The following is a 25,972-nucleotide window of genomic DNA, read 5'->3' on the forward strand; positions in this document are numbered from 1 at the left end:
TATTCCACGCGTAGGTAGAGTACTGAGAGGGAATTTGCGTCATTAAAGTTAAGCACTTTCTTTAGCCAACAGTCGGGTCTTGGTGTCTTGGTATAATTCGAGACTAAAATCTCATGAATATTTACTTTATTCGGAGGTTGACTCTTGTGTGGCTATGGCGTAGCACGAGTCTACGTAGGATACAAGACTTGATATATCTCTCTTATTTATTTAAATGATGAAGTTGTATTTTTGTTATCTTCGATTGGACATTTTCACATCGAATTTAGAAAGTAAAATTTGTACAAATATGCTGAATTTTAATAAAATTAAAAAATATATATTTATCCTTACTGTGCGAACAATATACGAATGAAAGTTATGCCAATACCACAATAAATCAGTTTTACTATACAAGAAAGAGCACGAGAATATACAATATAATATTTTTTAAAGGTATTTCTGTTAAAAAATATACTTTAAAATGTTTTACTTTACTAAGATATATTTTTTAGCAAAATATCAATGCCATACGGCCGTCGAATGGCGTTTAAATTTTGCTAAAAACATGCTGTAGAAATGAAATCGTATGATTTCCTTACTTTTTTTCAAACTACAGACTTAGCTCACCGTTTCGATGTGTATATATGGTGATAGAAATTATTATTAAAATTATGTTAAATATCATAGCTCAAAAAAATAGCGAAAAATCTGACGTGGGAATAAAATTACAATTTGTTATTTATTGAGTTTTTGTACAGCTCCAAACTAAAATCTTAATATTTAAATCGAACACCGATTTGATCTTCAAAACACAAATATAAATACTTCAATTTACTATCATTGAGTAACAACCTCGCTTTGCACTCATCTGTTTTTTAGTTTTTTCCCATAATGATAATCTATGTATACGCCAAGCATGATGCGTTTATTTAAAATGCGATTATTTCAAATAAAATGCGCTTATTGGAAATAAGAAGTAGAATAAAAAAAAACCTTCAGTCTACTTTATCTTTACATTCGTTTAAAAATTGTTTAAGATTGTTTGTTCCGAAAAATTAAATAAATTAAATTAGTCGACTCAAATCAGTGTTTCATTTAAATATTAAGATTACAAATACACTCTGGTTTTATAGAGTTAGGGATACGTTTTTATTTATTTTTTTGTAATGTGTATCTTTATATGAATAAATAAATACTCAATGCTCTTGGCCTAATAGAGCTAGGAGACACATGATTTTTTTTGTGATAGGTGTATAGAGTTACGCCATTTCGACTAATAAAAAGGAATATTACGCTATTAATAAAAATATATAACGATTTTTGAGTATTTAATGCAGGTAATAACGTTTGTCGATGTGTAAAAAAAATAATTCATAGATAAAGATTACCAATATTAGATAATAATAACGGTTATTTTGCATTAAAAAGTTAAGAACCGCTATAAAACGTTATTTAAAACGCTGTATAACCTTATCGACATTATTATCTATATATAAAGTTTATATTTGAAGCACTAACTTTGTGGTTATTCATTATAATAAAATAAATAAAACAACCACTATTTTTTTTATTTTTTTTTATTATTATTACGAAGAAGCTTGTTAGCTTTGAAACCGGTCGGTGGAAAGAAATAATAATAAAAAATTAGTGGTTAAAAACAAAGTTGTTTTATTTATTTTATTTTATTTTGTGTTAATATTATCGTTTCAAATTATTTCTTGGGCCCCGATTACAATGGGAAGTTAACATTTATTTTCGATTTTATCTACAAAGTAAAATTAAGTTTTCTGTATGAAAAGCAGAATATGCATACTTTTTTTTTTTAACATTTTCAATTATAAGTTCCCGATGAAGATACTTGAAATGTTCATGCCAATATACTCATTTTCGTACACACATATCGATATTTCTTTGTAGACAGTCGAAGATACACATTATATGTTAATGTGATGCTTTACATCATAAAAGGAGCCTCATCCTCGGGGCACCACTGGTAAAACCTGAGGATGTTTAAGAGCTCGCCCCTTACCTAATAGCCCGATACTTTACGGGTCTGGGCTTGGAGGGGGAGATTTAACAAAATGTAAACTCTCGCCTTCCACACAGTAGCCAGGCTCTTAATAGACCTGGGCTTGGAGGGCGAGAACTATTCGCGGGGACCCGTCACTATGGATCTTCACAGGTCGCAGTGACGTCAAGAGCTCGCATAGCACTGACCCCCACCACTAAGAATAATAATAAGCTCCTTATATAAGCCGAAATATACATTTAATATGATCCTACTCGTAGAGAAACACTAAATCTAAACAAGCCCGAGTTCGATTCCTGGCAGAGAGGTGTGAATTATTGGTTTAAAAGGTGGTTCTCCAATGCAATATTTCATTTTCCCTGGACTTCACCGGTAGGTGGAAGGGTATCCATGTAATAAAATGGATTCATATTCTTTGCAACTGAAGTCAGTACCAATAGAGTGTCCTATAAACCACCGGGCGCGGATAGTAAAATGATTATGATGATTTTTAGAAGACATTTCTCTTTAGCAGTAATAAAAAAAAAAGTTTTATTATGTGGGAACCTCGGAACTCTGAACAGTCATGAAATGCGGTATGTGGTATGGACGGTATAAAGTGTGCGGTTGTATATTATGCTGTTGGTTGAAGCCAAGCTCATTAAACTGGTAACAAGTGTTTTGTAGAAACAAAAACCGTTAAAAATAAGCATAAAGTACGGTTTGGCCGGTCACCATTCCACAGCGAAAATCACCGGGCTAGATAAAAGAACAATAGGGCGGACTGATTAATAATTCGTTTTTAAATTATTTCATTTATCAACAGGCAGGTAAACACACGAAACTTTACACACTACACCGGCGGCCTCCGTGGTTTAGTGGTCAGGACGCTTGACTCACACAAGGTTCCGGGTTCGATTCCTGGTGAGAACACAAAAATTTTAATGTGAGTTTTCTCAAGCCTGGGTGTTCTGTGATGTAATTCACCACTGTAATTGGGCCTCTTTGCCTATTGTGGTGCAGAAATAAATAAATAAAGTAACCATGAGGTCGACTGATCTCCATTCGATTTTTTTTTTAAAACAGGCACTGATTCTCATCGGGAATCGAATCCGAAACCTTACGTTTGTGAGTGAAGCGTCATGATCACTACGCCACGGTAGCCGCCGATGTTAGTCTTGTTAATGTAGTCAGGAGTAGGAATTAATTCATTTAAGTACTTACATATATTTATTAGATATTTATGATGTCACCGGTGACCGTCCGAAACAAAATTTTCAACCGAAACCAAATGTCAGCTTCAGTTCTAGTTTCGACCGAAAGCGAAGCGTATTTAAATAAGTTAAAAGTCACCCCAAAACGCCCAAAATTATGCGTTTTTATTGTTCAACCTTACGAGTTCATAAAAATAAATGTTATATAAAATTCACAATGAAATAAAAATAATAAATTTAATGAGCAAATTAGTTTATTTTTAACGCTTTTTTGTTTCTTGTTATGTTATGCATATAACTTAACTGTATGTAACAGTTCTTCAATGTACAATGTAGGAACTTTAACTTGTAAACTATAAAGTAATTACAAAAGTATAAACATGAAAGATCTTAGAACCCATGTCAACTTAAGAGTCACGAGCCATAAGATGCACCCGAACGTTATATGACACATCTCGACCGCAGATTTCGGCAGTGCCTAAACCGAAACTTCGGTCAGTCACTAGATGTCACATAACAACTTAATCTGATGAGTAACTATTTTGCTCGGATGTTATTGTATATTGTATTCATCAGGATCTATGGAAACTTCTGCACACTTCTACATTCTCTATTATAAATCAGACAACAATGTAACACATGTTGGGATGAAATTCTATGCATATTTAAAAACATTCAATAACAATAAAATACGACTCGCGTGAGATTTTTTGCCCACTGTTGATCGAACTTTAAGTTTTTTTTTTCATCACGACCTCGATTCGAGGCTTTTGAAATAAATTTTATTCAAAGAAAATAAAACTGAAATTTACGGGTCCACGGGTGAGTTTTTCGACATTGATGCGATGTTTCAAAAATCACAACATGAATGCTATGGCCATCGGCTACGAGGTTTTTATAGATAAATTTTCTATAAACATGTCGTACTACACACACATATTTATAATATAGATGTATTTAGGTTTCATGTATACGTAGGTATAGGGTATTATACTAGTGCGAGCGGGGATTTTTTTAATACGTAATCTACTAAAAATGTTATATTATTTTTACCTACATGCATAAAACATAAGTAATGGCAATAATAATAATACAGGCGCCGTGGAATAGTTGGTTGGACGGCCAACTGTGAAACTGGCGTCGCGGGTTCGATTCCCGCCAGTTGCAAGAAAAAAATCCAAGAAAGATTTTTTTTTCAATTGGTCTGGGTGTTGTGGTGTATTTTTTTTTACCTTCTTCCATATCCCCTCTATCCCACCTGCTAACAAGCCTTAAAATAGAGGCTTAGCGGGTTATTCCTTTAAAAAAAAAAAAGTTATTATAAATAGCATTTTTCTTTGGTTCTGTGAAAATCAACTCAAACAAAAATTATGATTCCCTTCGCGATAAACGTAGCTTTAATCTACACTATTTTAATACACTTATACAAAAGTTTATTGAAAAATTTTACAATGACATTCAGCAGATATTTCCATTATGATTAAAATGTCAACACTAACCACTGGCTGATTCCTTTTAAAATTATAATGCCAATAACGGCCACTTCGAACGCCACATGTCCTATGTGATACATAATATGTCAAAGTATCCTATCAAATAAAAAGAGTGCTTCGGAAATAATAATCGAAATACTAGTTTCCAAAAAGAGAATCTTCAAATCATCGTCATCATCATTCCCTTTCCGCACCTAATGGTGCATACGGCACTGCATTGGTACATCAATTGCAATGTAACGTGATCATTTTTGTTACATGTAGGTAAGATGATCAGTCTTACCCTTCAGGTTCCAGTTCAGGGACTATGAAATATTCTAGTGTAAAAACACCTATTCAAAAAAATACTTCATGTCAACCATGTCGGTAAACGAACCCGAGACCTCGTGCGTGGTAGACAACGCGCTTACCATTACACCACGAGACCGCCTTTGTCATATAATATTTGTAATCTGCAAGCTTGTGTTTTTTTTCTCAATTTTCAGGCAACACAATTTTCAGGCAAAAGGTTTGTTAACATGAAAGAGTTTATCGAAGCAAGATAAGTTTGTGGCGGTGTATGTTACGTTTTAAACACATACTTTTACCTAGATTTTAATTTCTTGAAAGTTTAAAATGTTCATTTCAGTGAACTATCATATTTTTTTTATTATTAATAAAACATATAATACATGAACAAGATATTATACTCCCAGGAGTTTTAAAAAAAATTTGGGGCAGTACATAAAAATAAAACATTTTTGTGACAATGCATAATATCAGAATACAATCCAAAATAGTAAGAAAACATAATATTAGAAACATAAAACACAAAGTATATTAATAACTATCACTATCAAAAAGATTAAAGTAATATTTTTTAATTGCAACGCTTTTAGATTTTCTATTCGGCTATTCGTTTTTTAGTTCATCTGGCAGTTCATTGAATTGGGAATGGCCAAATGTTTCCAGACTTTTTGCCGAACTTCTCTTAAATAATAATCATATTTAACACAATTATTATAATCCCAGTAGCTCAACCACAAATAACTATCGACGTGCTTAAAAACATGCTAAGCATTTGAGCGATCATAATGAACAAGCTTAAGTTATCGCAGTCATAAGTCAACGTGTGTGTAATCTCTAAGTCAACGCTCGTGTCGGTTTGTTTTCCTCGTAAATAAATACAGTTCATTGGCGAAATATCGGCGTGTACTATAAAAAATAATACAATATATTGCATTTGCAAAAAAGTAAGGAGTATCTAATACAAAAAAGTGAAAAATTAATTACTATTACTATGACGATTGCTTTTCTTAACCTTTGAGCATGATAAATAATAAATAAATAAATAAATAAAAATAGCAGTTTTGGAATATTTTCCATATTTACACCGGTGAAATTCAAATATGTGATTGCGGCAGGATTATACGTCGCGAAACGTAAATATTTTGACATTTCAGATTAGGTAAGGTTCACAGATGTTCCGTTATGATCGCGAATACGACAAACAACATGGTAAGAAATTGCTATCACGTCGCTTATTAGCACGTCGATAGTTATTTGTGATTTAGCTACAGGATGAAATACATCGCACAAGTGGGTTTCGAAAAATCTTAGATTTTTAGTGTGTAGCTTGTACGAAACGGAACACAGTACGGCGTGGCTTAGCGAATTAAATTAGTAATCCATACGCAAATCAATTAAAATATGAAATGAGAAAATACCTGTTAAAAATGCTCTTCATTCATTTCGCAACTCTCAATTTCTCTACTGCGTTGTGCACCCACTGTGTGCGTTGACTAAGTTGGCTTTCTCTTCTGGTTCGAGATCCGCGCGTGCACAATAATTCGGAGACCCGATGTATTTATATAGACGGGGTCTGCGTTCAAGGCGCGCGGAAGGAATTCGGCAGTGTGTTGTAACGCTGCCCGGTCGAGTATCGAATCGGCGAGCCATTTTTTATCGGAACAACCGGGTGGTGTCACAACACACTACCGCATTCCTTCCGCGCGCCTTGAACGTAGACCCCGTCTACAGTTTGTTCTGGTTGTTAAGTGGGTACTTGCAAGATTCATTCGTAGATTCATTCATTAGTGGTCCCGTGGTAGTATTGTGGACTCGCGAGCCAAAGGTCCGAGGTTCACAGCCCACTCTATCGCAACTCAATTTCTATTTTACTCAATTTACGACTTGGAAATGGTCTGAAAATTTATATATTTAAGTAAATAATAAGAACCCAAGTATTCCTTTTGTGGAGACCAGAGAGTGAGAGACGAGGATGTGTTGTTGTCTATGGCCACAGTGCCCAATGGACCTTTATAAGGGCGCGTAACACGTCAGTCGCCCTTTGTCTTAAATCTCTGTATTTTCGTGTGTAATAAACCAAAAATTAAAATTTATTTATTCCTTGAGGTTAAATTCATTCAATCATATGTTTTACATGAACTAACAAATAGCTACTATCTAGTAGAGTATAATAAAATACCTCTACTCTTTTATTAAAAAAGAAATAATAATTTTGTTCTGTCATTGGATATCGTGAGAATCTTTAATTAATCATAAAATTACAGTATTGAAAAAAACACGTAAAAAGTGCGTAATAGAACATTTAAAGGTTTATTTAAATTTCAGTAAAATGTCTAAATACTGCAGGGCCAACTCTACCATATAAAACAAAAGCATGAAAGTATTAGAAATCTTTTAGTTACTGAGATATTTGCGAAAAACTTTGAAAAAAGAATTGTGAAGTTTCTAATTATGCTTCACTAACTCAATGGACAATGCTTTATTTTCGGTGTCAAGTTGTGTAATTATTGGAATCTGTTTTTTCAAGATTTAGAGACGGTTTTGAATTACGCTATTATTTAGCTAGGTAAGTTTTTATGTATAGTTTATTTAGTCATCAATAAATAATTTTACGTTTATTGTGGAGATTTCTATGTTTGGTCCTAATACCCTCACATATTTCATTTTCGTTTAACAATGTAGAGATAACTTACATAATGTAAATATATATATATATTAAATGTATATAAAAAATGTATTTAGTAGTAATATTGTGTACTAAAAAAAATAATAAGAAAATAGTATGTATAATATAAAAATAAAAAATATAAAAAACAAAAATGTCCTAAAAAATTAGAACTAAAAAAACGAAAATGAAAAAAAGGAATAAACTTGTGAGAGAAGAAAAAAAAAAGAATGTTTGCATAAATGAAAAAAATAAAAATAAATTCAACAACGTTTTAAGTACTTACCTATGTTCAAATGTTTGAAGACATGCTGGATTTCCTCCCTAAGGAGTTATTTAGCTCTAAATTTGATGCAACAAGAGAAGGAAAATATTCTTGGGTCATGAGCCCTGTAAATACCTAGACTTCCATATTCCCTTCTCAAGAATGTTTTCCCTCTCCATTGCGATAAATTTAATAATAAATATTTATTTCAAGATCACCACCCCATCCGATTATTCCATACTGCAATATTGATTTCAATTTTTCGATAGTTAATTAATTTCTTAATCTAATAAATGCGTATATAAGTTTATTCATTCTATTTACAATATTATTTATTTGGTTCTTCCATTTTATATTGCTATAAATTGTTATGCCTTAATATTTTATGCTATTTTTTAAAGTGATTTGGAGGCAATTATCATTTTCTCGTGCGGATACAAATATTTATAGGTCAATAATTTCGGTTTCAGTTCAGAAATACAAAATGATTATTAAATCAATCATGGTTAACAGAGTCTTTTATAAATTATCGTACTAATGTACTTAAATAATTATCCATCTATGGCCCCTCCATTTCATATTTATTGTGTTAACACAGTTATTTTCTTTTGAGGTATCTGCAATCAAACGCTTTTCAAATATTAAAGACCACTTAAAGCTGTAGTCTGGTAAAACGCGCGCAAAATTAGAAAATCGTACGATTTTGCTATTTTAAAACGAATGTTTCTTTTTAATTGCGCAATAATAAAAAAAACATAAATTAGATAAAAGCAATAATTTTTAAACGCATTTCTATTAAAAATATATACTTAAAAGCTTTATGTAACTAAAATATAATTGCCTTTAAACCGGCAGATTACGCCATTTCAAATTTAGACTGAACTTAGGTATCTTATTGGTAGCGGTAAGGGCAGGTATGAAGGTCATAAAAACGTTAATAAGATGTTGTTATAAATTGAATATTACAACCAGAATTATCCTCTTTAAAAAACATAATAATACAATTCTATAAAAAAGGAATCAACTAAAATATTTCAATAAATATATATTTTTTAAGGTATTACCAAAGGCGTAATTTTACATAGAAATAAAGGAAAATGTCACAAAAGTGTATGTGATTTAAAATGCTTGTATTTATTTTCAAAAACAAAAAATTAAGATTTTGCTGCGGTTACTTTCGTGTTAAATTTAGTATATTCAAATTATTAGTCCAAATTTTAGTTCAATACTTAGTCTTTATTGAGATCCCAGATACCTAAGTTAAGTCTAAATTTAAAATGGCGTAATCTGCCGGTTTAAAAGTAATTATATTTAAGTTACATAACTTTTAAGTATATTTTTAAACAGAAATACCTTTAAAAATTATTGTTTTTATCTAATTTATGTTTTTTTTATTTTTTATTGTGCGATTTCAAAAAACATTCCTTTTAAAATAGCAAAATCGGATGATTTCCTAATTTTGCGCCCGTTTTACCAGACTACAGCCTTAATTTGTATGCTACTGATCATTTTTGTCGTATACAAGATCAGTGTCGAGTATTGAACAATCAACAATCCTTGAGAATATCACCCGCGGCGGAGAGGTACCTATGCCACACCTGTTGTCTTCTGCCTGAACATTACGCCATACTTAAATATTTTTAGCGTCATTCTCAAACGTCACGCGTCGTAAAATTTGTAACACGGGTACATTGTTACTTTCTACTTCTGCACTGTGTTTCCGGGAAAGAGCGCGAAACTTCAGAGGAACATCGCTCACGGTAAACTTTTTTTTTTTAAATCCTATTTTTTTTTTTGTATTTTGAGAATGGATAAAATCTTTAATTTCTCGGATTGGCATCCCTTTCACTAACCCCAACCCGTCCCTTACAAAAAAGAGATAAAAACGTACCTATTTGACCGACAAACCGATGCACGCCGGACGCGGAAAAGGATGATTTTTTTAAAAGTTTACCACTAGGAATTTTCCTGGAAAGTCTCGCGGTCTGGCCCTGAATCACCGTGTATTTTTAGTGAGAGAAAACCTTTCGGTGGCACAGAACTGTATAAATTGATTTATAAATATTTATCGATCGCCGTCTACTGTTGGACATGGGGGTGCTTCATGACATACTCAGTGGACGCCTTGATAGTCCGGCTCTTTTGTCAGAGTTATCATTAAATGTCCCCGGCTACCGCACCCGTCACACGTCGAGCTCTCTATTTCATGTGCCAGCAGTTCGTACGAACTATGCCCAGAACTCTCCACTTATACGTTTTGCTAGTGAATATAATTTGAACTTTCCCCTTATTGATCCATTTGATTGTAAAAAAATAACATTTAAAATGCGCGTCTTAAAACATACTTTTTTGTCTTATACTTAGTTTCAATAATAAAGTTTTATTTTATTTTATTAAATTTTATCTCTATTTCTTAATATTTTATATATATTTATATTTTCTATACCTGACACCATCTTTCCAATATAACACCCACACACCCACCCTCTCACTCACTTACACTCACACAAACACACTAGTATGTATTGTACGTGTATTTAATGTATTTCTGTGGATATCTGTCATTGGTTTTATTCTCTGTATATGTTATTTGTTATATTTGTATTACATGTATTACTGTTGATATCCCCAATAAATAAAAAAAATAAAAAAAATTACCCCATTAAGTGATAATTAATATAAACATAATACCGTACTACTACTACTACCATCACGCCATTTCCTCGTAGGAGTAGGCAGAGAAAATGGACCGCCACACACGTCTATCCTGGCATACATTCCTAGCTTCTTCCACATTCATACATGCCCTTTGGTTCTGTCTGCTTTTGACATAAACAGACTTAAGATTTTGGTTTATCTGATCATACCATGTCTTTCTTGGTCGCCTTCGTCCCTTGTCCGTTCATTCTCGCCATACATACCTTTTTACCATTATTTCGTCATCCATTCGTTCTACATTACTAAAGCAACTAAGAGATCCTGTCATACATTGATTTCCCACACATTCGTCGAAGAGATCGCATTTTAACCGCGTTCACTCGTCTTTCATCCTTCCTCAGGCAGTTCCATGTTTCGCTTCCATACATAAGTGTTGGGTTTAAAACTCTGTTGTGCACTGCCAGTTTAGCTTCGATTGACCGTATAATTTTAATAATACCGTTTCTTGGCAAATCTCAAAACTTTCAGTATTTCATTTAGGTTTATGTTATAAAATTTATTGAGCACATATCAGAAAACCGATTATTATTATGTTACCCGTGTATAATTATGTTATTTCGAATCATTTTTTTTATAAAAATACATTCTATATTTTGCTTTATTTTTTTAAAAAGGAATAACCCACTTGTCAGCGGGTGGAAAATAGGGGATATGGAAGGAGGTAATGAAATAAATACCACAACATACAGAAAAATCGTTTTTGGATTGTTTTTTCTTGCAACTGGCGGGAATCGAACCCACAACGCCTGCTTCATAGTTGGCCGTCTCACCAACTCTAATATCTTTGTTGTATTCATTTATTTCTAAACTAGCATGGCAGCATGTTATTTTCCTTTATTTTGTCTTGGTACCATCTTCAAAGCCTCTTATAGGGGAATGTTTATCGAGATATTTAATCGTCTATAAAGCAAAATCGGATTTTCTTCACAGAAATGTGTATCTTCTTCTTGGGGTGCCTTATCAGGTACCCCCGACGTTGGAATGCAACTGGGCATTTGCAGCATTTAATAGAATCACACCCTCCAGCAAGATGTGACTCACTGCAAAACTACTGACTGTTCGAACCCTTAAGAATGAAATATAATGTGTGTATAGGTTATACTATATTATATTTGTATGAAAATGTAAAGTACTGAAAAGCTTTAAAACAAATTCTTACAGAAAATTTAATTTTTATTTTTCTTTGTTAACCCTTCCGGGCCTAAGGGGGTATCTAGCAGAGGCGAATCGTTCAAATAAGCGATTATGCATAGCTTACCATCATATTTGACTTTCGATAACAATGTTTTATAGTTAAAATGCTTTTGAGAAAATAAAGAAAATAATTATTTATTATAAATCACCACCGCAAAATATCTATGAAGTGCGCCCGGCGCCCAGCCCGTTCTCAGTGAACAAACTAGTCGATTACCTCAGCTTATTTCTCCGTACAAAAAGGTACACTATATTTTACATCTTCAACCCAATCAGGTTTATTAGCACTAAAACAGGCTTGCAGATCACAAATATTTAAAGATTCTTTTTTTGGAAACTAGTATTTCGAACATTATTTCCGACATATTAAATAGGACATGTGGCGTTCGAAGTGGGTGTTTTTGGCATTATTCATTAAGAAATCGGACAGAGCTCAGTGTTGACATTTAAATCACTATGGAAGTATCTGCTAAATGCCATTGTGGTATTTTTTAATAAACTTTTGTGCAAGTATTGTATTAAATTGTGTAGTATAGAGCTACGTATATCACGTGGTTAATAATAATTGTTGTTTCAGTTGATTTTCACAGAACCACAGAAAAAAAAGTCATTTATAATTATATTACTTGTATTTTATTTATTTATTTATTCATATTTTTCGCTTACAAACTATAATTAATAATAAAAATAATGTGACCTCACTGGGGTTTCCCGAGCCGAGGACACTTAACAATTTAGTTTTTTGAAATTACATTTGAGAATAAACAAAGAAGACTAACCTAAAAAACAAACATAATTAACAAATATTCAGACAGTTTCAAAAACAAGGTATTTATGTACATCTATATTATTTATATTACTTGTATATTATGTAAATACTTATATGTCGGTACAAAGTAATGTTTTTTTGTAGATTATCTATAAAATAAATCACGGCTCGCCACTGGTATCTAGTTGGCATGGGTAACTCAATTTGAACCAGTTCAAAAAGACAATTCAAACGCTTTGAGCTGCAGCTCAAAATTCTAATAGGCGGCTCACAGCGGTACATTGTGAGTTTCGTTCGAATCCTACAGAAAATAAAATATCAGGTCAGGTGATTCGGTGAACCATACATTTATTTGAGCCGAACGGCGCGACCTGTATCGTTCGGCTCCCTGCCATGGCCGTTTCGCACCTGAGCTCGCGACTCGCGTCAGCCGCGTGAAATAATGTGAGCTGATCTGCGAGCCGGTTTAAAACTCCAGCTCAAGTACTTGAGCTGCGAGCTGACCTGCAGCTCAAAAAATAATCTTTATTTACCCATGTCTAGTACCAAGGGTCTCAGCTTTGTGGTGTAATGGTGAGCGCGTTTGCCTACCATGATGGTACCTGAAGCGTAAGACTGATCATCATACCTTCATGTAACAAAAATGATCAAGATACGCTGCGATTGGTGTACCAATGTAGTGCCCTATGCACTATTAGGTGTGGAAAGGGACTTTACTTACCTTGCTAATAATATACAAGGTTTATATTTCAAAAAGTGGATTTTTCTGCAAATAAATATCTTAAAATTTATCTAAAGGATGGAAAGGGACTGATGATGAGTATCTAGGGTCCCCGGGTAGCATATTTTTTCAATAACATTTTTTTAATCATAATATTGAATTTTTTTTTTGCATAATCTTACCCCGTAATGTCATGAATGTATCAAAATTATAAAAATGGTTTTCTGTCGAATTATTTAAATAATAGTTCACATTTATCTTAGCTCTTCTCCTATGCAAACAGCAATCATTACAATTTTCAACTCTATTATTTGATAATCTTTGATGTATTAGTCAGTTTGCATGTCTGATTTTCGCTATTTGGTGGCTTTTTTCCAGCTATAACCACAAATATCCGGATTTTGTGCTTTACATTTTCGTGCATTCCCCCTCTCGACTCCCCGTTGTGCCGTCCCGCTAACGCGTAGCGATTTAGATCTGCGCTGTTCGTTGAACGTGTCACAGAGAAAGCAGCGCGATGTCATCCTCTCGCAACAGTATTTTATAATAAAATGTATGAATTTCGCAGGAAACTAGGAATATAATGAAACAGTTTTATAAACACTACCATGACAATCATAATGATTTTTTTGATAGTCATATTTTTAGCATTTAGCTGGGGTATTCCTCAGGAACTGGCGAATTTTTTTCACGTTCAGGCTCGGAAAGGTTATCTTCCTATTGTAATACGGGCCCGTGTGTTCTCGCATTTCCATATTAACTTTGTTGGGTATTTCGAAGGACACCTGTTGTAATCAAAGATCATCGATATTTAGACAAAAACCTGTTGTCGTGCCTTATTTACATACATCTTAGTATCGTAATCCGTTTTATGTTCGTGAATAACAAATTATTTAAATTGAGCGGCTCATTTGTGATAAAACACTAGCCACCCATAAAAATGCAAAGAAAATGATCAATGATTTTTAAAATTTCCAATGAGGAACTTTAGCCCTGCGGGAAATTGAATACAATAAATGTTTTCTTGCGCGCGGTAAAAATTAGAGCATTAAAATATATGGCAAAGTTTGCTGAAAATGTACGAAAAATAAACGTACTACTTTACCGACGTCACTAGTTCATACGAAAAGTTCTTCATGTTGAAAATAAAATATTAAAATTAGACAACTTGAAAATTTTAGAAATTAAAAAAGCGATTCAAAATTAGAAAAAAATTATAAGTAACCAAATAAACAGTATTTCCTTTTGTCCACTTATGTCTAGTTTTAGAGATCGTATCCATCTCACTTTACTCTTCCCATCTTTACAAGAACAATTTTATGTGCCGATGTGCACACGGAGAAGGATCATTCGACGTCCACTAGATCAATTGACAAAACACGAAGATGTACATCAATTTATTATTTTTAAGACATTACAAAAAGATATTATACTATTACACTTGAAAGCTACCGTATTTATTCTAAGTATTACGTCATACTAACGTAGAAACGACGCAACGTGAGGTTACATTTCTAATTACCTCCAAAGGACTGCGTATGGACTTATATTATAATACAATTTTGAGTCCTCGTGGAAGGGGTAGTATCACAATACGGTATTGTCTCGCGTGAGAAATAATAATATAATGGATAGGATTGGATTCTCTCTCTGTTAGGAGTGTTGGGAGTGCGAATGTGAAACGTGGAACAGGTCACGGTCGTCCATCCGTTGATGTATTCTGAAACGCGTATGGACGTGGAAACTACACATTAGAAATACGCACAGATTGAAAGAATACCCAGTCTCGTTGTCAAAGTAATTATAATTTCACTGCCGTTGTCCATGTCGCGTCGCGTCGGTCGTAGGTCGTCCAAACAACAAACGGAAACGCAAAATTGCGCTATGAAATTACCGGTGGTAAGTGGTAAATAGTATAAACATCATATAGAACCTACCTGTTATTTAAAATACTAATTTCGATCATTTTGTTATTCATAAAATCATTGTAAATGCTGTCTGATTTAGTATAACATCGACATATTAATACATAGACGCGCCCTATAGAGTAAAAAAAATTTTAAGTAGTGACACACGAACGTACCCATATTTTTAATATTTTATTTATTTATTATTATCATAAAAATAAAGTTATACATTCATACTAAGTTGCTTTGACTGTCTAACTAGGGTTATTTATCCCGTTCTAAGACAGTCAGTAAAACAAAAAATATAAAAACAGTAATCAATGCATAGAAAACATAAATAAAGATAGTAGACATAGTGAAAATATAATAAAAAACACAATAAAATACATAGTAAAAAACCTAATAAAAACAAAAAAAATGTATTAAGAAACATATATATATGTATGTATAGTAAAAAACATACTTTATAAAAACGTTGTAAAAAATATAGTAAAAGACGTAATATATATATATATATATATAGTAGAAAACATGTTTAATAAATCACTATAAAAAAAAATTAGTAAAAAGTAATGAGGATCTCCCAAAATTCAATCAATAAAAAAGTATAAATATATAATTACAATTCAAATTAGTACATGTGTTGGCCATTCTAACAGTTACCTTGTTTTTTTATACCAGGACAGGATTTCTAAATCCGTTTAATATATTTTTATCGGTATTCGTAGTATGTGATATTTCTTTATTATTAAAAAATATCATTTTCCATTGCAGTACCTGTCTCGCCTGGGCCTCCCACGCCACGCGGACAAGTTTGTGGCGGGAGCGGGGGCTGGAGTGACGGCCGTGGCGCTCACCTACCCGCTGGACACCATCCGCGCCCGCCTCGCCTTCCAGGTGCTCGGGGACACGCGCTACACCGGCATCACGCACGCCGCCGTCACCATCTTCAGGACGGTAAGGCGCCCTTACTAATTATGTGAGGCGGGGGCGGCAGGGACAGCCGTGGCTCTCACCTACTTGTTGGACACTTTCCGCGCCCGCTTCGCCTTCCAGATGCTCGGGGACACGCGCTACACCGGCATCACGCACCCCGTTGTAGAAACTCCGAAGAATTAGCATGAGCCTGACCTTGGACTTGCAGCTCGATAGCAGCCGATTCCCATGCAGGAGGCAATTATTGGAAATACATGATTATTTTCACACCACAAAATTTGTTTCCATTTTGAAGATCGATCAGATTCTACAGTCCGCTGCTGTGGCATAATTATATTCTTGTTTTTTTTCTGTCCACTATTTTTCTGATCTGTTCTGTATTGTTTCTAGGAAGGAGGTATCCGGGCTCTGTACCGTGGTTTTGTCCCGACACTGATGGGAATGGTCCCATACGCTGGACTTTCATTCTACTGCTTCGAGCACCTCAAGTACATATGCATGAAGTACATCCCGCAATATGCCTGCACCAAACTTGATCGAAACACGGGTAAGGAAACATTTGATTCTATTAATAATCTGATTGTTTTAGGTGCGAAGGTATTCTTAGAAAAGGTGTAGTATGTCCTGGGCCGCGATTACATTGGAAAGTTAAGGCCGTCATACCTTCACGATGATGGTATAGTTGAACATAAATTCTCCCAGGCAATTACGAAGATACACTACCGACCATATACCTTCATGTTTTGATATGTACCAAGGAGACGCATATGCCAAGGTACATATATCTACGCACTAAAGTGATATATCTTCATTGTGACGTCATAGTCAAAGATAAATTCTCCCAAGCTATCACAACGGTACACTACCTACCCTTTATCTTCAAGTTTTGAGATAGGTACGTCGATATGTACCAAGGGCTCAAATACTCCATGATACAATCTATCTACTCATTAAAACTAACAAAAATTTTATTCCACTAAGCAATTTTGCCTAAAGCCTACTTAAAATATGAAATAAAAATAAGTGAATATTTAAGATCAATTAAATTCTGAAATAACTGTCAGTTTTAAAAACAAACTGCTAGGTGCAGAGATAATGTGGCTAGATACTGCCCTATTAACATATAGTATTGTCACTTCTTTCTTTCTTTCGAGAGCACGTATCGAGATCTCGATAGAGCCGGCTTTATTATACTTAGGTAAATAGAGATGCTTGGAAAGTTAACTATACTGTCTTAGGAACGGTCAAATGTCATAGAAAAGTCATGTTCAAGCTAACATTTTATGTTTTAATTGAGATTTGTCAAAATTTTTATTTGTTTTGATGTGGCTGCTTTTTATCGCAGAAGCCTATTTAAAATATGAATGAGGACTATTTCAAATTTTGATTAAGTATGGAATACAGTTTTGGCGTCACTTATTGATTGAATTTGATCGTATGACATCAGAGATGACAAGTCGGTAAATAGATAGTATAGAAATAAGTATACCGTCTCGGTATGTACCGATGAAGATAGCGTTTGTTAGGTCAATAAATATCTCAGCCACGACATTTTACTCTCCAGAGATAACCAGACTGCCGAGCTTCAGAGGAGTTTCAGACTTGGGTTGGCAGCATGTGGCAATCTGAAGAAGTTCTTCGACAGCAACATTCCTCAAAGTCTATAACTCAGAATGTATGACCGATGTGTACTGACATATGGAGCAGAAACACTTATACTCGCCAAATCGTCTATAAAGAATCTCCTTATAATACAGAGAAAACATGAAAGAGCCATGGTACATATATAACTCTCTGACCGGATAAGAAACACCGAGATACATAAACGGTCGGGAGTAACAGGTGTAGTTGAAACGGTGTCGCTTAAATGGTAATTTATGCGATATGTTACCAGACTGAAAGACCAAAATGGACTTTAAGGGTAGTCAAATGGAGACCTTGCAGAGACCCCCCACACGACGGTCGGATCATATTAAGAGAATTGTTGGTGATTGAATGCGGAAAATGGAAGATAGAGGCATATGAGGGAGGCTTATGTTCAACAGTGGACAGAAATGGCTGTGTGATGATGATGAAATATCAATCCACCCTATGTTATTTTATCATGCCGTATGGATTTTTGCCATTGTGAGAAATGACCCAATCACGTGATATCGCTCAAAGGGCTCGTGGTTCGAGAGTACTTGAGAGGAATTGTATAACATAAGTATGATTGATTCCAGGCGGTCTGGTCCTCGCGATACCCGGCAAGTTACTGTGCGGCGGTCTGGCCGGTGCTGTAGCTCAGTCAGTTTCCTACCCTCTGGATGTGACTCGGCGGCGCATGCAGCTGGCACTCATGAGTCCGCAGACTGAGAAATTCGGGTGAGTCACTTCATCATTCTATACGTGTTTGTATAACATACCAACTGTTCATTTATTGTATTAATTTTCTTTAAAATACGGACCAATGTAATTCACCCAAAGATGTGTAATTTAAATCAATTAATTCAATTTGAACCATGCTGACCATTATTTGTGAATTAGTAATATTGTATATAACCACTACATGGATAGTATTTTTGCATAATATTTTTTTTTTGTCCCTATCATGTTAAAATACCAATACTTTTTTCAGTAAGTAAATGAAAAGTTTTTTTTTTTTCTGATCTCACAATTCATAGATTATGAAAACTCTGATGAAATTTGTGTTTACAGGAATTAATGTTTTTAACAAGGTCGCAGACATTTTGTACTCAAAGGATCCACTCATATGGGACGCATCTCATAACTTTCTTATTTTTTTAAAATATTTCCCTTCCGATTGGACCGTAGTGATAGTTTCAAGTAAAACTTATTTGACTAACATACTGGTTTAGTCAAATAAGTTTTTCTCTAATATAAATTTTTCATTGATTGGGGAGATTATTATAATTTTTTACTCCTTTGAAAACAAAACTATTTTAACCACGACTTGTGCGGAATTTGGGAATTTTGATATTATTTTGGTATCTAATTGACTTATTCATCTCAATTTTTTTTTTCTTCTTAAATTGTTAATTTTGACACTTAATAAATGTATTATGGCATTCTTGACAATTATAAACGACTATTGATAAATATTGTTTTAGAGTGCCACTATGCATGCCGTACTCCGTATGCGGTTATAATTAAATTTGTAGTTATGGCAGTTTGGCACAGTATGCTACATTCTAAATTCTATTAAATGTTGTACTTAAATCACACTTTTTTTTTACTTATGGCACCCTTGATATTTAAATTTAGTAGGCTATAGCCGTCAGTTCACTACCAATGTCTTTTGGACTGACGTCATTTCCTAAATTAAAGACACGATTTTGACGGCTAAAGCCGGCATAACCGCAAACGTGTGAATACATAGTTTTGATTGCTTTAGTGTGTTTAATATTTTTTATTTGATTAAAGGCAAGCAGCATTTGCTGATGTTCCTACATATAGTAGTTTTACTTTCTTTATTAAACTATTCAAGAAGATTTCAAATTGTTTGACCTTGATGGAAATGGTCAATCATGGTTGTTTGGATTATGGTTGTTTTTTTTTTACTACAAGTGTCGAAAATTTGACCAACTGTTATAGTACAAGTTTAGCTAGTGTGGTGGAAAGGGCGAAAACGCTTGAATAATGCACATTTTAGATTCACTTCCCTGTGAGAGCACGATCATATTGCAATGTTTCTTAAATGGATGATTTGCTTCGCATAAAATAATATATTCTTTCTAGTTTTTATCTTTGTGACTTGTATCCAAAGAGCCAATGTCATAAACGCAACTTCACAACAACAAAAAAACAATATAAGTCATTTTCCAGGTGTCCAAAATGTATCAATTGTTTTACTAAGTTTTACTTGCCTGACTTAGAACAGGGTATGCACCTTCGTAAACCGGGCAAAGTTTCAAACAAAAAATTGACAAAATAGTCAAATGTATAAAGAAAAATAAAATATGTATGTATATAAAATACAGTCATATTTTGACAAATGATTCGAGATAGGTAAAGGTCCCCTGGGTAGGAGGTCGCTGAGGTGAGATCGGAGGTTATTATAAAAACATTTTTTATTTTGTGGTATGACATTTTACACTTATTTATTTATAAATTTGTAGAAACCACTTTATGTTTACATTATCAGGACTTGAACTCTAGTCCCGATGATGAGGAAGTAACCGCAAAACTAGGCGACGTATAACTCAAAAGTTAAAGTGGTTTATACAAATTTATTAATAAATAAATGTAAAAGAAAATGGCCCTAAAAATTGAAATCTTTGGATAAATCAAAATAATTGGAATATTTCAAAATTGACCCTTGTCAAAACGTCATAGAAAACAAAATATTTGAGCTTCAGATTTAAAACATGTAATTTTGTAAATATTAAGTTGTATAGCTGCTTCATTTTTGGCTTATTAATTATTGTTAGTTTTGTACTTTTTGAAAAGTGTAATGTGAATTATCATTCTGTTCTTTTTAAAATAAAAACCTTAGGGTGTAGTGTGATGCGTGCTCATATAAAAAAATATACAATCGCACATAATAAAAAAATACACAATCGTTAATTGGTTTGTTGCACACATTTTTTCTATCATTGCATATAAACATGTATTTCCTAAGTTAATAATGTATTTCACAGTGTAAATAGATCTTATAACTACTTAGTACCGATAATATTATTTATTATAATATTCTTACGCACCTTTTCAAATGGAAAACACTTGTATTTATTTACTAAACATGTTACTAATAAAACCTTTTTATATATTTCTACTAATCCTGGTGTCGGGAAGGTGTTTATTTCAATGAATTTCTTTTTTTTCATGTCTACTTCTGGTTTTCTACTTTGTATTCTCCTTTACAGAAGGTTGGTATTGTATATACTACATTATTTACTAATCCTTACCAATGTTTCAACTACTGCTGTCTTTTTCTGTTCTAAAATACAATAACACTTCCTGTTTCCACCTTTAAATTCACTAAACATACTTTAAATTCACAAGCTATCTCACTATGCCAATAAATGTTTAATATTGTGTTTTTCTCCTGGCACACATTATTTCCCCTCACCTACTCAGTGATATACAGTCGAACTTGGTTTTAACGATCATGGAAATAGCCAGATCTCGGATGTAATGAGCAAACATTAGTTGACATTTTAGTTTATTATTTTCTCCATACATTTATTCATTTTTATACCGAACAAAAATATTGTCAGCAAGTACCTAATTGGTGTTTTCGCCAACAAAATTAAAAAAATATTGCACACATGGTTAAAATTGCATGTAAAAAATCCAAGCTCAGTAAGTACCGGCTCGTCACCACATTACAATTTACGACTTCTTTTGTAATTTATGAATGACACCTGTATTTCAGGGGTTTTTACAACTCTCTTCAGTTTTCTGTAATGTTCTATGGTCAATGAATAATAAACATTACAAGTGGGTGATGTTAGATCAGTTAAAATCTAACCCTTAAATTATAAACATGCCTGCTACAAGACTCTCAATTCGTGAAAAAGTGGCAATTATTTATGAAATAGAATGTGGCGCGAAAAATGTAGAAGTGTGTAAAAAATCTTATTTACAGTGTCAATATTGTAGAAAATAAAATGTTTATTTATTTGTATTTCAAATTTAGAAAGTGGTGTGTTTTTTATAGTTTTCATTGATAGTTTTATTTTTTTAATTATCTGTATGAACGATGATTGTATAACTCTATTATGATTATACACTCTGGTAAAACGAGTAATACTTATAACAAGCAAATTCAGTCAGTCTCATCTTCTTCGTAATAACCAAGTTCTACTGTACTTATATAATAATATAAGGTATTATATTCTAAATAAATTAAATCCAGATCATTTGCTTTCTTATCATTCAGCATTTTTAGGTACATCTTCCCATAAACTAAGTATATTTATTTATTATATATTTATTTTATTTTTATATTACCAGTTTTGTTAAAAAATAAATAAATTTGTGCATAAAAAATAACGAGGAAGTTCAGTTCTGTGAAAAATTGGATTTAAAAAATGTTTGCTTAAGCGCGGTAAAAATTTGAACGTTAAATGAGGGAGTTCCATAGTTTTTAAAATTTTTTTATTTTTTAATAAACTAAGCCAGAAAAATGTTTTAAAAGTTTTTATTATCGTTTTATCAGCGCTATAATTTTTTTAAGTTTTTTGTTTCTGAAATTACTCTGCGTGTGATGTCAGAGATTCTTTCCCAATTTTTATCTGTCAGTTCTGCCGATTGGTCCGTTTATGGTAAGTAAACTGGATATCTTTCACAGCTCTCTTATCATTGGTTGATTCATATGAATTAAAGACGTCGTTCAAAGTAGCGAGTTTTCGTTAAAATAATTTTTATAATTTTTTTTGTACATTTTCGAGAAACTTTGCACTACAATTTAATGCTCTAATTTTTAACGCGCGCAAGAAAACATTTTTGTATCCGATTTCCCGTAGGGCTGAAGTTCCTCATTGTATGGCGAAATGCTTTGAACGACGTCACTAGTTCTTCCAAATCAACCGATAGAGCGCTGTTATAGATTTCCGGTTTACAGGAAGCCAATTCACCAGTCAGCAGAACTCACCGAAGAGAACTTGTGACGTCACACGCAGAGTGATTTTAAAGTTACAAGATTTAAAAAAAATTTAATGCTGATAATACGACACAAAAATATTTTTGGCTTAGTTTGATAGTCTATTAACAAATACTTTTTTTTTTAAACCACTGAACTGCCTCATGCTATGTTTATGGTTGACGTGTTTACCTACTGTATTAAAGATTCTGGATTTGAGTCCAAATAAGTTTTTTTTAACCGCAATGCTTAATTTAATATATGCACCACTGGGTGAACATAGGCGAATGATTGAAATAATTATCTCTCAATTTTCCTTTTATCTCTAGTTTATTTTGATTTGAAATTTAATTCTCTCGTTGCCTTTATATATCCATTTCTAAAGAATTACATACCATCTTATACAAAATAAGAAAATTATTGTATTTATAACTATTGAAGATTATTGAGAAGCTTAATTGTATATTATTTAGCAATTTGGTCATTTTTTATGTAGAATTTACTGGGAGCGGCAATTTGATTTATACGAATGTACTAATTACTATGATGCAATATTTCAGCATGGGAATGGTTCAGACTCTGAGTTTAATCTACAAGGAAAATGGTGTCGTGCAAGGTCTCTACAGGGGAATGAGCATCAACTACCTACGCGCAATTCCTATGGTAGCCGTCTCCTTCTCCACCTATGAACTGATGAAACAGACACTGGAATTGGACACTGGCATGAAAATATGAAATGAAGACCCTTCCAAAAGAGGCGTATCGAAATAGACTAGTTATATTTCAAAGTTATTTATTTAATTAACTACTTAGAAATGTGGATTGCATATTATCCCAGTTCAGACAGACGTTGTTTTGTGTAAAAGCAACATTAATATACGGACCATTATATTCATATGTCATTTGCAGTTGATAAGATCTTATGTTTTAGTTATACTGTTTATTATCTAGTGTGGGTATATTATTTTTGTTGGAATTAAACAAATGACATTATAGAATCGATAAATAATTGTTTTTATGCATTTATTTATATTTGAAGGGTAGAAATAACATAATGTGCACTGCTCCGCAAATATAAATTGAAGCTTATGAAAATTTGCTTGTTTGTTCTGTTGTGACTGTTAATTTTCTTCTTGCGAAGTTATTAGTATTATTTATCTGTTTTTCAATACAATACATAGGTAGTTCATATGTTTTTGATTAGTTGCCGATGTGTTGTAATAATAACTTATTTAAGTTTAAATAATATAAACAGTAAAACCGAAGAGCTTTGGTGACCTGATTAAATTTTTATCTTATATTAAACCTTGTAGTAAACATAATTTGTATTAGTAATTTCCGTGTTAATTTTTTCTTTTGTTATTTAGGTCAGTATTCTATAATAAGAATTATTTCAATACAAATATGATTTCGAATGGATTCACCATGGGGATGAAAAAGGTTATCTGACTTATTACTCCGAAGTTTAAGTTTTTTTTAAATATTATAATCCCAAGTTACCCGATAATTTAACTTAGGAAGAATGTTGTATATAAATTATAGAATTTATCATTTAAATTTTGTATTTTTATAAAGAAAAGAATATGGAAAATATTAGGAGGTAAATTGCTCTCTTAACAAATTTATTGAAAATGTTAGTTTTTATTTTAACTATTGCATTCCAAATTTCATTCATTATTTCCCTTTCTGCACCAGGTGGTGCATAGGGAACATAAAGGTAAGGTGATTGGTCTTACATTTCAGGTGCCAGTCCAGGAACAGTGACATATTCCAGTATATAATATTTCACCTTGACTCTGCCAGAAATCAAACCTGGTACCTCGAGTGTGCAACCACTACACTACTAGGGGGATTTTTCTCCATTTGATTTTCTTTTCCAGGATTTTTACTTGAAAGTAACCATCGAGTCGAAAACGATGCGTGAAAAAATCCTGAATATATTTTACACATAGAACTGTATTCTTCATCCGCCTAGACATGGATTTAAAAAAATATATTGAAGACATTAATTTGATAATTTAGTTATTAATTATGTTAGTAAAGATCTATTTATTGATTATCTAGTATTTATGAATGTATTTAATATTTGGAGAACATTAAATTCAATGAGTCTCTTTAACATTATACAAGCTTATTCAATATTCAAACATGTATTATTTACACCTTTTGGTTCAGTGTTTGGTTTCAACCCCAGTGATTAAATTCAATAAAATAATTCATTTAATTCCCAATTTTAACAATCTGTCGATCGTTCTTTAGGTATTTAGTATATAGTGGAGATATTTGATTTGATTTAGGTAAAAATAAAAAATTTAGTGAAAAAATATTTAGGCATGAAATTTATTTGTCGGAAATAATAAGGCTTACAAAATATATGTGTCAATATCTTCCTTTTTAATTGTGTTATTTTAATCTTTCCATTCCATTATTTTGGAAAACAAATACTTGATGAAAAACGTGTTAATGTGTTATAATTTTTTTTTTATTGTTTTTAAAATGTATAAGACAGCAAAATACCGCTCAAGGAAACAATGATAAATAATATATTTTTTTTATGGACTGCTTTTGTTTCATTTAACATACCGAATCCTGAGTTTTCTGAGTTATTGTTTTAATGAAATATCTAAAGAAGGTTTTACCACTTGAACCAGCCAATAGCAAAATGCAGCCACATTTCCTTTTATTGTTCTAGGAAACCCCAAAAAAAAAGAAGTCCCAAATTTTTCATTAACCTCCGATGGTCACGTCAGATCTCACAGATGAACGGTTTCTAATTTTCGCAAAAGACAGCATGCGCTTTCGAGGAGCAAGCTCTTCTATTCTTCGGGCTAGTTACGAGGCCAGTACTAGTCGTACAGTGACTATTTCCAGTCCAGCACTTTAGGGCCAATTTGATATCTTACGGATACCACGTGACCATATTATACTTCCTCAACACCAAAAGATTTATATTTAAGAAAGAAAATATTTTTTTTTATTGATGAATTTATTAAAACAAAATAAAATTTGTATTTATATTCGTAAGGATTTGTATGGACAATAATCTTCATTGTAGTGACGATATAAGTGTTTTTTTATATTTAGGAATGTACTTCAGGATGTCAATGATGTTTCCTTCAACAATAATTGTGCCGTGTGTTGTTATAATTTTGACTAAGCAGCAGGCCTGCCGCGTGTGAATGAAGCGCGGGGATATTTTAATATATTCATAGGTTAATTACGTCTA

General features: G+C 32.8%; 1 protein-coding gene across 1 annotated transcript in view; it reads left to right on the forward strand.

Moving 5' to 3' along the window:
- LOC148271648 (mitochondrial coenzyme A transporter SLC25A16-like) overlaps nt 1-25,305 on the forward strand; it is a 45,326-nt gene extending 20,021 nt beyond the window's left edge. Inside the window, exons 3-6 of the mRNA XM_088241116.1 lie at nt 15,999-16,181; nt 16,551-16,707; nt 18,383-18,524; nt 23,307-25,305. Coding sequence (XP_088097242.1) covers nt 15,999-16,181; nt 16,551-16,707; nt 18,383-18,524; nt 23,307-23,481 — 657 coding nt within the window. The 3' untranslated portion in view covers nt 23,482-25,305. The remainder of the gene's footprint in view (nt 1-15,998; nt 16,182-16,550; nt 16,708-18,382; nt 18,525-23,306) is intronic.
- The last annotated feature ends 667 nt before the right edge of the window (nt 25,306-25,972 follow it).

This window comes from Micrasema longulum, unplaced genomic scaffold, assembly GCF_059751315.1.
Source record: "Micrasema longulum isolate JH-2025_06_02 unplaced genomic scaffold, ASM5975131v1 h1tg002752l, whole genome shotgun sequence".
NCBI classification, from domain to species: domain Eukaryota; kingdom Metazoa; phylum Arthropoda; class Insecta; order Trichoptera; family Brachycentridae; genus Micrasema; species Micrasema longulum.